General features: G+C 43.1%; 1 protein-coding gene across 8 annotated transcripts in view; it reads left to right on the top strand.

Moving 5' to 3' along the window:
- The window catches only part of LOC109561551 (zinc finger protein 791-like), a 71,753-nt gene that overhangs the window by 22,731 nt on the left and 34,264 nt on the right, over positions 1-14,758 (top strand). For 2 of the 8 annotated variants that reach the window (XM_070792740.1, XM_070792741.1), the window contains exons 1-2: positions 7,207-8,437; positions 11,693-11,737. The exons of 2 other annotated variants lie outside the window; for them this stretch is intronic. In XM_070792740.1, coding sequence (XP_070648841.1) covers positions 11,720-11,737 — 18 coding nt within the window. In that variant the 5' untranslated portion in view covers positions 7,207-8,437; positions 11,693-11,719. Of the gene's footprint in view, positions 1-7,206; positions 8,438-11,692; positions 11,738-14,758 lie in introns of those variants that run through there. 4 more of the 8 variants (XM_019964083.2, XM_070792742.1, XM_070792745.1 and 1 more) reach the window with 2 other exon arrangements.

Here is a 14,758-nt window from a genome sequence, read left to right as displayed (position 1 = left end):
TTTCTATGTGAACAATTATTTTCATATTTATATCTTGCTTTGTATCTTTCCTTCTGACTATAATTTGGTGAATAGACTTGGAATTAAGAAGAGTGGCCTAGGAACTTCCCTGGTGGTCCAGTGGTTAAGAATCTTCCTTGCAATGCACGGGACCTGGATTTGATCCCTTCTCAGGGAACTAAGAACCCACATGCCACGGAGCAACTGAGCCTGTGTGCCTCAATGAAAGATCCCACATAATGCAATGAAGATCCCCTATGCTCCAACTAAGACCCAATACAGCCAAGTAAATAAATAAAAAAGAAGAGAGGCTTATGGTGGGGCAACAAAATCTAAAGCTAGAGCTATCCTCTCTGTAGGTAATGTTAGGGATTAGATTTTCCAGAACTCATCCTCTTTATGGTTCCCTGTTAGAGTCCACCAATAGTGTGACTTGCCAGAGATTTGGAAGGCAGAAACAAGGAAGGTATTAGTCAGATTTCACAGTCACCATATTTAAAGAGAGCCAAATGCATAGGAGCTTCAGGTATACTATCTTCCAGCCCATTTTCTACATTTTTTCCTTCCAGTCAAGTATCCTCAAAACCACTACTAACTGTTTGACATCCATTTTCTGAGATATGTACATGCTGCAACTAAGACCTGATGCAGCCAAATAAATATTTAAATAAAACTTTTTTTAAAAAAAAGAAAAAAATACTAGAGCTATTTGTGTCCCCTTTCAAAGTGTTGCGTAAATAAGCAAGCAGGTGGATCTGATAAATATGCAGTGCCTGTGGTCTCTGTGGTCAATGGGATATGCCCATGACATAGGTTCTGCTGAATGTTTCTGTCACTCTCTGCCCCTGATGTTACCTCAGGTCAGTTTTTCAGAGTGGAATATGCATTGGTTTCTAAAGATGTTCATAGGCCTGATTTGGGAAACAATGACTTGGAAATGGTTTGTGGATGCCCATGGAGGGAACTGATGGTGATGAACTTGAATGAGGATGTCCCCAGCAAATTCCATTTGAGGTACACCTTTAGGTTTCAGAACCACAGTATGTCCAAAGATCTGTTCGAGGAAGCTGACTTAGACTCAAAGACAGACCTGGGAGCCCTCTCACTTCACTCCTAGTTAGGTGATGAAACGAGGAGAGGTGCAGCCCTAGTGGGTGTTCAGACAGGGTTGCAAAAAAGGCCTGTTGTGGCCTATGTCCTTCTTCCCCAGTCCTTCAGTTCTTCCTAGAAAGAATCTCAGAGTGGTGGGGGACAAAGTTGAACACTTGAAGTTCAGAAGAGTTTAATATTCTCCTAGCATACAAAGGCATTTGTGTTATTTTCTTTCTTCTTATCTATCTATCTATAAATAAATATAAAAGCTTTATATGTATTTACAAAACTTCATAAAAACTCACAGCTATTACTTTTGTCTCCTACTCTTACACAACATATGCTGGAAGTCTAAGCATATGGAAATGAAACCTCGAATAGTAAAACAGGCCAATGAATCACTGATGCATAAGACTTCTAACCACTCCTGCAATAAAAAGACACAAAATTTCTCATTTCTCCTTTTATACTAAATTAGGATATTACCCAAAGTAATACCCTCTCCCTACAGCTCACCTCAGTTATTCCTTGTATGATTGCCTCTAAACATCCACTATTTTTTTTTTATCATGTTTCCACTGGAAAATCACAACAGACTTGAGTAGTCATCACTCTACTCATAGAATAAATTCAGGATGGGTTTGAACAGTGCAGATGAATGTATGTCCCTAAATAGGAGGAACTCCTAATTGGTGTGTTAAGCAGCAAAATGAAAGCACCAAATACTGTAACAATTTTAAAAAGTTAAAGGTAAATTAAAATCCCCTCAAATGAGGTGGTTAAAAATAAAACCACCACAAACAACACGGCCCAAATCACTAGGAAGTTCCAAGAGCCAATATCCAACAATGCCCAAACTCATGAGCACACATTCTATATACAAAATGTTTAACAATTGCAAAAATGAAGAGGAACCATGTCTGTATCTTTCTCTTTACAGGGAATCTTTACTGTTAATTACAAGAATGCAGAATTTCTGTATTGATGCAACCTATTTACTGACACAGTGGTAAAGAATCTGCCTGCCAATTAGGAGATGCAGATTCGATCCCTGGGTCAAGAAGTTCCCCTGGGGAAGGAGATGCAATCCACTCCAGTATTCTTGCCTGAAAAATCCCTTGGACAGAGGAGCCTGGTGGCCTACAGTCCATGGAGTTTTTGGTGACTAAACATTTATCTACACAGCCAAGGAGTTCCTGAAAAAGTTTTAAAGATGTATTACATCATAGAAATTCAGTGATCAATAATGACATCACCATTTCACTGAGGCGCCTACCCTCAGTGAAAAGATATATATACACCCCAGTTTCCCTATTATCTCACATTATTATTTTACATTCCATCAAAGCCTTCATTTCCATCTATAAGCCAAAGCTTTATCATTTCCTAACCATGTGTCTTTTCCCACAAAAATATTATCATCAGGGCTGCAAGAACTTGTTTGTCTTATGCTGCTGTATCCAAGTCCTACAGTTCCTTGATTATTTGTGCTAATGGGGTACCTTGGCTCTAAAGTGCACAACAATGTGTGTGTGTGTGCTTAGTCGCTCAGTCGTGTCCAACTCTTTGCAACCCCATGGACTGTAGCCTACCAGGCTCCTCTGTCCATAGGGATTCTCCAGGCAAGAATACTGGAGTGTGTTGCATGCCCTCCTCCAGGAAATCTTCCCAACCCAGGGATCGAACCCAGGTCTCCCACATTGCAGGCAGATTCTTTACCATCTGAGCCACCAGGGAAGCCAAGGGATGTTGAAACATTAGCATCAAGAGTATGGTCTCTTGACTGGAACAGTGTCTTGTCTTTCTGTCTTGATAGGTCTGTGTTCTCTCATAACTTATTGAAACTTTGCCAAAATAAATGAAGCAAAAGAGAAATGAAGGGAAAAACAAGTAACAGTAATTGGAGATTCCAGTATCTCACTTCAATATTATATACACAAGTAGGCAAAATGTCGACATGAAAATAAAAGACATGTGAAACACTATAATTACACCTCAGGTGACTACAGAACACTGCCCCATGTGTCAAAGAAATCCATAGAGAAGTGCTGCTGCTGCTGCTAAGTCGCTTCAGTCATGTCTGACTCTGTGCAACCCCATAGACGGCAGCCCACGAGGCTCCCCCATTCCTGGGATTCTCCAGGCAAGAACACTGGAGTGGGTTACCATTTCCTTCTCCAATGCATGAAAGTGAAAAGTGAAAGTGAAACTGAAGTCACTCAGTTGTGTCCGACTCTTAGGGACCCCATGGACTACAGCCCACCAGGCCCTCCGACCATGGGATTTTAAAAGATCTCAAATCAATAATCCTACCTTGTACCTTATCACACTTGAAAGGATGGGCAACCAACACCACCACTCCCAAGGAGATGAAGGAAATAAAAAAGATAGAGCAGAAAAGAGAGGATAGAAACAGCATACAGAAAATCAATAAAATCAGAAGTGGATTGATTGAAAAAAAAATCAATAAAATTGACAAACCTTTAGCTAGACTGACAGACAGTGAGAAGACTCAAATTCCTAAAATCAGACACAGACTATTTCACCAACCTTATAGCAATAAAAAGGATTATAAAGAAATTTAGGGGAATTCCAGTGGTTAGGACTCTGTACTTCCACTACAGGGGTCAGGGGCTTGATCCCTGGTCAGGGAACAAGGATCTCAGATGCCTTGCATTGCAGCCAAAAAAACAAAAACATTATAAAGGAATTCAATGAACAACAGTATCACAACAAATTAGATAACTTAGATGAAATGGACAAATCTCTAAAAAATAATACATTCTACAGAAAATAAGAAAAAAAAAAGGATTTTCTAATTGTAACAAGTGACGTGATTGAATTACTAACAAAAAAACTACTCAAAAGGAAAACCCAGACCTAAGTGGCTTCACCATCAGATCAGATCAGATCAGTCGCTCAGTCATGTCCAACTCTTTGCGACCCCATGAATCGCAGCACGCCACGCCTCCCTGTCCATCACCAACTCTCGGAGTTCACCCAGACTCATGTCTATCGAGTCAGTGATGCCATCCAGCCATCTCATCCTGTGTCGTCCCCTTCTCCTCTTGCCCCCAATCCCTCCCAGCATCAGAGTCTTTTCCAATGAGTCAACTCTTCACATGAGGTGGCCAAAGTACTGGAGTTTCAGCTTTAGCATCATTCCTTCCAAAGAAATCCCAGAGCTGATCTCCTTCAGAATGGACTGGTTGAATGTCCTTGCAGTCCAAGGGACTCTCAAGAGTCTTCTCCAACACCACAGTTCAAAAGCATCAATTCTTCGGTGCTCAGCCTTCTTCACAGTCCAACTCTCACATCCGTACATGACCACAGGAAAAACCATAGCCTTGACTAGACGAACCTTTGTTGGCAAAGTAATGTCTCTGCTTTTGAATATGCTATCTAGGTTGGTCATAACTTTCCTTCCAAGGAGTAAGCATCTTTTAATTTCATGGCTGCAGTCACCATCTGTAGTGATTTTGGAGCCCCCCAAAATAAAGTCTGACACTGTTTCCACTGTTTCCCCATCTATTTCCCATGAAGTGATGGGACCAGATGCCATGATCTTAGTTTTCTGAATGTTGAGCTTTAAGCCAACTTTTTCACTTTCCACTTCATCAAGAGGCTTTTTAGTTCCTCTTCACTTTCTGCCATAAGGGTGGTGTCATCTACATATCTGAGGTTATTGATATTTCTCCCGTAAATCTTGATTCCAGCTTGTGTTTCTTCCAGTCCAGCGTTTCTTCCCCAAAACATTCAAAGTTTTAATGATTTTTCAGAAACCCTCCCCCCAGGTAGAATCAACACAGCACTTCAGACTCATTCTATAGGACCAGTATTACTCTGATTCTAAAACCAGACAAAGATATTGCCAAAAAAAATCAAGAAAGCAATTTTCCATGTGAAAATGGATACCACCCAAAAATCAACAATACTGAAAAATACAGTCCAGCATCTTTAACCACACACGATTAAGTTGGATTTACTTCAGGGGTGCTGCTGCCCACCAGGCTCCTCTGTCCACGAAATTCTTCAGGCAAGAATACTGGAGTGGGTTGCCATGTCCTCCTCCAGGGGGCTTTCCCAACCCAGGGATCAAACCTGTGTCTCCTGTATTGGCAGGCAGATTCTCTACCACTGAGCCACCTAAGAAGCCCTTCAGGGATGCTGCCTCGATGCTGCTGCTGCTGCTGCTGCTGCTAAGTCGCTTCAGTCGTGTCTGACTCTGTGCGACCCCATGGACTGCAGCCTACCAGGCTTCTCCGTCCATGGGATTCTCCAGGCAAGAACACTTGAGTGGGTTGCCATTTCCTTCTCCAATGCATGAAAGTGGAAAGTGAAAGTGAAGTCACTCAGTCGTGTCCAACTCTTAGTGACCCCATGGACTGCAGCCTACCAGCCTCCTCCATCCATGGGATTTTTCCGGGCAACAGTACTGGAGTGGGGTGCCATTGCCTTCTCCAAATAAAATGTATTAATACAGTAGAAAGCAAAAATGGCATGATCCTCTCAGTAGACTTATAGAAAGTATAATTCACCCTCAAACAACATGGGTTTGAACTGCACATGTCGACTTGTATGCAGATTTTTTCCAAAGAATATACTGGAAAAAACTTTGGAGATTTACAACAATTTGAAAAAAAAACTTGCAGATAAACCTTGTAGCCCATTAATACTGAAAAAATTTAGGAAAAGCTAGCTATGTTGTGAATGTATTAAAAGTAGATACTAGTCTATTTTGTCATTTGCTTCCATGAAATATACATATATCTGTTATAAAAAGTTAAAATTTATCAAATCTCATATACATGTGGACCATATATGGCACCATTCACAGTTGAGAGAAGTGTAAGCATGTAGTATCAAATCATAACTACATAAAATTAACTATAGTATATACTCTAGTGTTGTAATAAATTTTTTTTGGCTGTGCTGGGTCTTCGTTGGTGCCTGCCAACTTTCTCTAGTTGTGGTGAGCAGAGGCTACTCTCTAGTTGCAGTGCACAGGTTTCTCTTTGTGGTAGCTTCTCTTGTTGCAGAACACAGGCTCTAGAGCACAGGCTTCAGTAGTTGTGGGACCAAGGATCGAATACATGACGCCTGCATTGTCAGGCAGACACTTAACCACTGGACCACCAGGGAAGTCTTACTGTAATAACTTTGTAGCCACTTCCTGTTGTTCTTGTGGTGAGCTCAAGAGGTGCGAGTATCCATAAAATATCATGTGATGCTAATCAGCACTTGAGCAGTTTATGTCTCTCCAGTAAATTTCGTATGGCAGTATAGTGTTCTCTGGTGGTCCTTGAGTCTTTTTCATTGTGCTCAGTGCAATACCCTGTAAACCTTGCTTAATACCACAGGATCCATAGGAAGTGCCACTAGTGATGCTGGAAGTGCTCCCAAGAAGCGGAGAAAAGTCATTGTTGTCAAATGCAAGCTTATACTGCTTGCTGCATGACAGGCCAAGAAATCAAGAGACAAGTTGTTGGAGCAAGGAATAGCAACTTTATTCAGAAAGCCAGATGACTGAGAAGATGGCAGATTAGTGTCCCAAAGAACTATCTTCTCTTACTTAGAATTCAACCTGCTTTTGAATTTTTGAAAGGGTTGGAGTCAAACATTTCCTGGTTCTGATCAGACTCTGAAGGGGATGTGTTAATTTCTTCCTTCCTGCAGCCATTCACAGGTGACCCTGATCAGAATGTTTTCTGTAAACTAAATAGATATTTTAGCTTAACACTCATTACACAACCCAGGGTTCCCAGAGATGAGCCATTACGTATAATTTAAGCTTTATAGGCAACATCCCTTTAGTGATTAACTTGTTCTGATCAGGATGTTTTCTGTAGCTAAACAAAGGTATTTTAGTTTAATGCTCCTTACAGGTGAAGGCAATGGCAAACCACTCCAGTACTCTTGCCTGGAAAATCCCATGGACCGAGGGGCCTGGGGTGCTGCAGTCCATGGGATCGCTAGGAGTCCGACACAACTGAGCGACTTCACTTTCACTTTCACTTCACAGGTGAAGGCAGAGTTCCCAAAGATGGGCCCTTATGTATATATTATATTTGTAGGCAACATCCTTTTAGTGGTTATTGTTATTTAGTCCCTCAGTGGTGTCTGATTCTTTGTGACCCCATGGATTCCAGGATGCATGGCTTCCCTGTCCTTCACTATGTCCCAGAGTTTGCTCAAACTCACATCCTTTGAGTCGGTGATGCCATCCATCTCATCCTCTGTCACCCTCTTATCCTTTTGTTCTCAATCTTTCCCAGCATCGGAGTCTTGCAGGAAATGTGTGTGTATTTTACCTCATAAAACTATTCAGATAAATTCATTAGAAGTTTTGAACCAGTATGTTAAGAATATCAAAAGTTTTCAAGTGTATGGTTCATTTCCAAAACTTTTTATTGTTTCTTGTTATATTGGTGACAATAGTAACAGAAATGCCTTTGGGATATCATAGCCGTTTACATTTCAAAATCTCTAGGCACATACTACGAAACTAAAATTTCCTTCTCACGTAACATGTATACTTGAGAGTATTATTGAACACATCGCACAACTTCTGGTTGATGGGACAAGAGTCCATATTCCCAGGCTAGGGCTGCAGGGTTCAAACTTCCCACCAGACAAGTGCTTGGGAGGCCATGGGATTCTTTAGCTAAAATACCACATGTATGGAGAGGGGGAAAGGGATGTGTGTACGCCTTGACGCTGTCAACAAAGATAAAAATGGAGCCAGAAGGTTTATTACACATGGTGAGGATATTTTTCAGTGTGTTTGAAATCGAGTGTCATAGTTATCATCAGTAGCTCCGCAGTCTGTGCGAACTATTTTCCCGATGGAGGACCCTCAGACCCTGTTTTTCCAGTTGGCCTGCTCTTGCTTTGGACAAGAACGTCGGCTCTTCTGGGATCTGACTCTGGAATTCATTGTGCACACCTGTGTGCACACCTGTTCTGAAGTATCTGAGGAAGTTGCCACTGTCCCTCTAGGACAAGTAACAAGAGTGGTTTAAAAACAAAAGTCCCTGGAGAGGGGTAGGTTTCTACCCACCGGCAGAAGCTGATTCTGCTCAGGCACGTGGCCTCTGGATCCATTATTACTCAGGATAAAGGGGGCGTTGCTTGCGAACTGTCCAATCAGGACCGCAGAAGGGGAAGGTGGGTGGGGCCACGTCCCGCAAACCGTGTGGTCGGCCTCTCCCGGCACGCTCTGCGTGGAGTGTCGCCGTGTTGAAGCAGCTCAGGTTAGTTCGCTGCAGCTTCATTACCGCTATGAGCTGCAGAGGCCGCGTGAGCCTAAGGAATAACGCCGGAGAACCCCGGAAGGCGTGAAGTGGTGAGTGTGCTGGGCCAGGTGTCTCGGTACAGGGAGGCGGGACAGGGATGATGAGAGACAGTCGGCCTCGGCGGGACCGCCTCCCTGTGCGGTCCACTCCAGGGTTTGTTGCCTCGAGTCCACCTGGGGGCGCCTCTCAACCTCCTTCCACTCCGGCTCCCAAAGTGGGGATGGGGCCGGCAGCCGGGACCTCGGGCTTCCAGTCCGGTCCCTGCAGGCGGTAACTTTAAGCCCGGAGCCTTTCTGGGCAGCTTTGCCTGCAAAGCCCCACGTCTCCTCCAGAATGTGTGGTGACCCCGGGGAGGGTCATCAGGGGACCATCGTGATCTGTTCTCCGTGGCTTGTGCGTGGGAGGAGTTTTGGTGTATGGGATTCTCCAGTCCCTTCTTTCTACCCAAGGGGGACCCGTTTTCTCCTGAGTTTTCCAAGTTTGGAGAGCAGGGTTTCAAATCCTGAACTCTATCTCCCCAGATTAACTCTTCCTACGACTGGCAGTAAATCCCTAAATTTCCGAGATCCCTCTCACATTCCTAAAGCCAACTCTCTCTCTTCAGTTCACAGCATCTTTATCAACTATTTGTCCTTCGTGGTGTGTTTCAAACAGACATCATATTTTAATTGTCTATTCTTTCTCTGCAGAGTTGCGGGTGGCTCTCTTTTAAACATTTATATTTGCTGTGTATATTTTCCATGAGAGGAAAGCTGAGGATAACCACCTGGAACCACGTTGTATGAAATCCTTGTGCTTCACTTCCCAGGATCTCTCCTGGGTGCAAACATCCTATGGGAAATCTTTTCGGTGTATTTTCCCCTTTGGAAGTGTTCCTGGGTATTCTTACCTGTCAGCACTACCCCTCCCCTGGTCTGTCACCCTGGAAAGATTTATTCATTTATGTGAGCCTCAGTTATTAAAAAAAATTAAAATTTATGTAACCAGTGGAGATTGAAAGATAGTATAAAATATTTCCAGAGAGGCAAGGAATAGGTGAACTTCAGGGGAAAAAAAAATGTTCTTCTGTTACATTGGTTGTATTAAAAATTCTTGTTTCTCTTTTTCTTCCTCCCGGAACAGGTGTAGTAATTTTCTGAAGTCTGTTTTTGTTTTGGGTTTTTTTTTTTTATCAGTTTTGGGGTTTTTTGAGGGGGTTCCAGTGCAATTCCAGGGCTTAGGCTTGAGGTGTTCAAGTACAATTTTTTATTGAAATGAGTCGAGGGATGAATTGGGAGATTGGGGTTGACATCTTTACACTACTATGTATAAAATAACTGATAAGAGTCTGCTGTATGGCATAGGGAACTCTCCTCAGTACTCTGTGGTACCCTAAATGGGAAGGAAATCTAAAAAAGGATATGTGTATTTGTATAACTGATTCACCTTGCTGTACAGTAGAAACTAACCCAATATTGCAAAGCAGTTATACTCCAATAAAAATTAATAAAAATAAGGTAAAATAAAATGTTCTAGAGAAATTAAACAAATAAGATTATTGAAATATAGTTGATTTACAATGTATTTCAGGTATACAGCAAAGTGATTCTGATATATATATACATGCGTATATGTATATACGCATGTATATATATTATTTTTTAGATCTTTTTCCATTATGGGTAATCAAAATTGAGTATAGTTCCCTATGTTCTACAGTAGGCCCTTGTTGATTATCTGTTTTATATATAGAAGTGTGTATATTTAATCCCAAACTCCTAATTTATCCTTTCCCCAATTACATGTTTATAAAACAATTTCTTGCCGTGGAAATAATAATTCACATTTTCCGAGAGTAGTAGATACTTATGGGTTTCTTGTTGACTTAGAAGAATATAATTTTCTTCCCTCCTTTCTACATAAACACCAGGTTTGTGTGATTTTGCTGGAATCACAGCTCACACCCACAATGGAAGGAGCCCTTAAGCTGAGAGAAACAACAGAGCCCTGGAAAGCTGGGGATACAAGTGCACATGGTGCAAGGGGTTTGTGGGGACAGAGGATGTGGTGACTCCCTTTTGAAGTTGTTAACATGGTCCCCCCAGAGCTGTTTCGAGTCATAGGTTGGAGTTTTGCATTCACAGCGTAGCTGTGCTCAGAGTGTAATTTGTCTACATTGAGAAAGTTTGTGACAGGAGTTCTGAGTCCTGGGTTGGGTTCCTGCATGCGTGCTCAGTAACTCAGTCATGTCTGACTCTTTGCAACCCCATGGACTGTAGCCCGCCAGGCTCCTCTGTCCATGGGATTCTCCTGGCAAGAATACTGGAGTGGGTTGCCATTTTGTCCTCCAGGCGATCTTCCCAACCCAGGGATCGAACCCGAGTCTCCCACATCTTCCTGCATTAGCAGGCACCCTGAGCCACCTGGGAAGCCCCATGTCCTGGGTTAGGGGTCACAAATTTGGGAGTTCATTTGAGTCAGCACCTTAAATTGAATTCTGCTGAGTTTTCTCACTGGGGGGAACAGATGCCTGAGAAAGGGAGTGGTCCCTTTATTCCCTAAGGAGAGTAGGGCATGTGGCGCTCCCAGGGTTCATTCCTGTGGCTGCTCCAGTGCCCCCACCCTCCTTCACCAGGGACTGACCCGGTCAAGCAGTTCTGTCTTAATCAGGAGAACCTGCGTGCATGCTTGCTCAGTCGTTTCAATTGTGTCTGACTCTTTGCAACTCTGTGGCCTGTAGCCCGCCACGCTCCTCTGTCCATGCTCTAGGCAAGAATACTGGAGTGGATTGCCATGCCCTCCTTCAGGAGATCTTCCGGACCCAGGGATTGAACCTGAGTCTCTAATGTCGCCTGCACTGGCAGGCAGCTTCTTTACCACCAGTGCCACGTGGGAAGCCCCCCAGGAGAGCCTGCTGCTGCTGCTAAGTCGCCTCAGTCATGTCCGACGCTTAGCGACCCCATGGACTGCAGCCTACCAGGCTCCTCCGTCCATGGAATTTGCCAGGCAAGAGTACTGGAATGGGTTGCCATTGCCTTCTCCGCCAGGAGAGCCTGGCATGTATTAAATTTTCTGAGTGTGGCTCTGTCTGTCCTGTAGGACTCAGGCTGCTTATCTGTGCTGATTCCAAAGTTTGTGGGTTTTTTCCTTTGGATTCTTCTATCCATTAAACAGTGCAGTCCTTTGGCTCTAACTTCCTTTAACACTTTGTAATTAATTCCCTGTGTGGGAAATAACATTTTTAGTTTCTGGGGCTTTAAAAAATCAGAGATGATGTCATAAGGCAAGACAATTGTGGAACTAAATAGAATCTTTGTTCCTTTTAGGGAAGAGAAGCTCAAGATGTGAGATGAATGTGCTTACATTTTCAGGTATGCGTTTTCTTTTATGTCAGTGTGCACATCTTTAGAGTATATTGCAGGATTTCCTGATGGCTCAGTCAGTAAAGAGTCTGCCTGCAATGCAGGAGACCTGGGTTCAATCCCTGGGTTGGGAAGATCCCCTAGAGAAGGAAATGGCAACCCACTCCAGTATTCTTGGCTGGAGAACTCCATGGACAGAGGAGCCTGGCGGGCTACAGTCTATGGGGTCACAAAGAGTTGGACTCGACTGAGTGACTAATACTTAGAATATATTAAAATTTAAAAGGCTATAGCAGGGGATTCCCTGGTAGTCCAGTGGTTAGGAGATTTCACTGCCCAGGCGGGAGTTCAGTCCCTGCTCAGGGAACTAAGATCCTACAAGCCATGCAGTGTAGCCAAAGGAAAAAAAAAAGCTAAAGCAATGGAATTTCTATCTTCACTGATGTGAGGACAGCTAATCAAAGCTTACGTCAGGGAGAGACGTTAAAGAAGGAGAGGACATTTATATACCTAGGGTTGATTCATGTTGCTGTATGGCAGAAACCAATACAATATAGTAAAGCAATTGTCTTTCACTTAAAAATAAATTTTAAATAAAAGCTTACACCAATCTTTGAAAATTCTACTGTGTTTAAAGAACTAAACCCAAACCCTTGTTGCATTGTAATGTTGTATTTATTCCTGAAAATACTTCTCCCCCTCCTTGATGTGAGATACAGAGAAGGTGCAAACTGGGATGTACCTTAACCTTCTAGTTAGCAAGGATGTGGCAATTTTCATTCTGTATGGTTTATCCTTTTGTAGCCATTAGTGTTTAAAGGAGCGGCTGTGGTTTCCCACGTATTGTTGTTGTTTAGTCCCTAAGTTGTGTCTGACTTTTTCTGACCCCATGTACTGTAGCACACCAGGCTTCCCTCTCCTTCACCATCTCCCGGAGTTTGCTCATGTCTATTGAGTCAGTGAGGCTCTCTCACCATCTCATCCTCTGCTGCCCTCTTCTCCTTTTGCCCTCAGTCTTTCCCAGCATCAGGGTCTTTTCCAGTGAGTCAGCTCTTTGCATCAGGTGGCCAAAGTATCGGAAGTTCAGCTTCAGCAACACTCCTTCCAATGAATATTCAGGGTTGATTTCCTTTAGGATTGACTGGTTTGATACAAAAATTAAAGACAGGTTATGAAATAGTAAAACATGGTATATATCTTTTTCTCTGCTTATTTTCAATAAACCTGCAAGATACAAAGCCTAACTTAAGCAAAGTAACTGCCCACCTGTCCTGGCCCTGTCCATCTCTGTTACTCCAGCCACTGCAGATACACAGTTCTGATCATTTCTTGAGCTTCCTGTTAGTATTTCCTCACATAAAAACAAGGCATTGTGAATGCATATTTTTCATACCCATTTTGTCCTTGTAAGGAGTGGTCAGACTCCATATTTTTAAAATTTTCTTGAAATATAGTTGATTTACAATGTTGTTAATTTCTGCTGTATAGCGAAGTGACTCAGTTATATGTGTGTATATGTGTGTATATATATATATATATATATATTCATTTTCACTATGGTTTATCCCAGGATATTGAATATATTTCCCTGTGTTAATATAGTAGAACTTTATTGTTTAGCCATTCTATATATCAGGGGTCCCCAACCTCTGGGCCTGATGATCTGAGGTGAAGCTGATGTAGTAATAATAGAAAAGTGTCCAATAAGTGTAATGGGTTTGAGTCATCCCAAAACCATCCCCTGACCACCACCCCAGTGCATGGAAAAATTGTCTCCCACAAAATCAGTCTCATGCCAAAAAGGTTGGGAACCACTGCTATGTATAATAGTTTGCATCTGCTAATCCCAGACTCCCAATCCCTCTCTCCCCCACAGCCCCTCCCTCTTGGCAAACACAGGTCTGTTCTCTGTGTCTCTTCAGACTCCACATTTCTTTGAGGTTTGCTGACAGCTTACGCCTTACCCCTCTCTCTTCCTGCTGTGTCCACCCCTGGACAAGCTGATGACAAAGTCTGTAGTCCTCTGGCATTAGCTTCATGCTTCAGCCACACAAGCCCCTGTCTGTATGCAAAACCCTTGTCCTGGCCCCACCCCAAGATTCTTTGCTTGACCAAAGAATATTCTGACCCTGAACCTTACCCTGGGCCTATCTGTGTAGTTCCTTGCGAAATCCAGTTTTAGCTAATAAGTAGTTCCTTAGCAAGTCCAGAAACCCCACTAATAAGTCAGTTAACCCAGAGCTCCCCAATTCCTCATATCTGATCATTTTCTGTGTCCAATTGGGTTCCTGTGCCCCACCGCCACCCCTCAGGTGATGTGTGCTCACCCTGACCTAACTTCAGTAAGAATCCTGTGAGGTCAGTGTATCCAGACCCACTAAGCCCTGTTTTTCCTTCAAGTAAGTTTCTATCCACTGACCCCGAACCTTGCTCTCTGGCCATGATTTCCCACTTCGATATGCTGTGTTCAGAGCTGAGCACAGTCTCATTTCCCATCTGCTGTGAAATCTCAGCCCATCAGTCTCCATACCGGTCCCAACGGTTCTGGATGAAATCCACTTTATCCTGTTTCTGTCATTGAATGATTTTTTCTCTAACACCCCCTAGCCATGATCAAAACCCAGGCCAGGCCCCCTTTCCTTGCTTGCTGAAGCCATTTCAGCGCTACTTGAAAGGCCAGCCCTACCTACCCCCTAAGACCTCAATTATGTGGGTTATAGGCTTTTAAAATTTTATTTATTTTCAGCTACACTGGGTCTTCATTGCTGCATGCAGGCTTTCTCTAGTTGTAGCAAGTGGGGGCTACTCTCTAGTTGCTGTGCACAGGCTTCTCATTGCGGTGGCTTCTCTTGTTGCAGAGCCCAGGCTCTAGGGGTCATGGGCTCAGTAGCTGTGTTCCTGTGGCATATGGAATCTTTCCAAATCAGGGATGGAACCCGTGTCCCCTGCATTGGCAGGAGGATTCTTAACCACTGGACCATCAGGAAAATCCGGCTTTCTTTACATGTGGTGTTTTTTTTTTTTTGGCCT

The sequence above is a fragment of the Bos indicus genome, chromosome 7 (assembly GCF_029378745.1).
Source record: "Bos indicus isolate NIAB-ARS_2022 breed Sahiwal x Tharparkar chromosome 7, NIAB-ARS_B.indTharparkar_mat_pri_1.0, whole genome shotgun sequence".
Classification (NCBI taxonomy): domain Eukaryota; kingdom Metazoa; phylum Chordata; class Mammalia; order Artiodactyla; family Bovidae; genus Bos; species Bos indicus.
The sequence above is the reverse complement of the archived record's forward strand: the minus strand, read 5'-3'. Positions and strand labels throughout refer to the sequence as shown.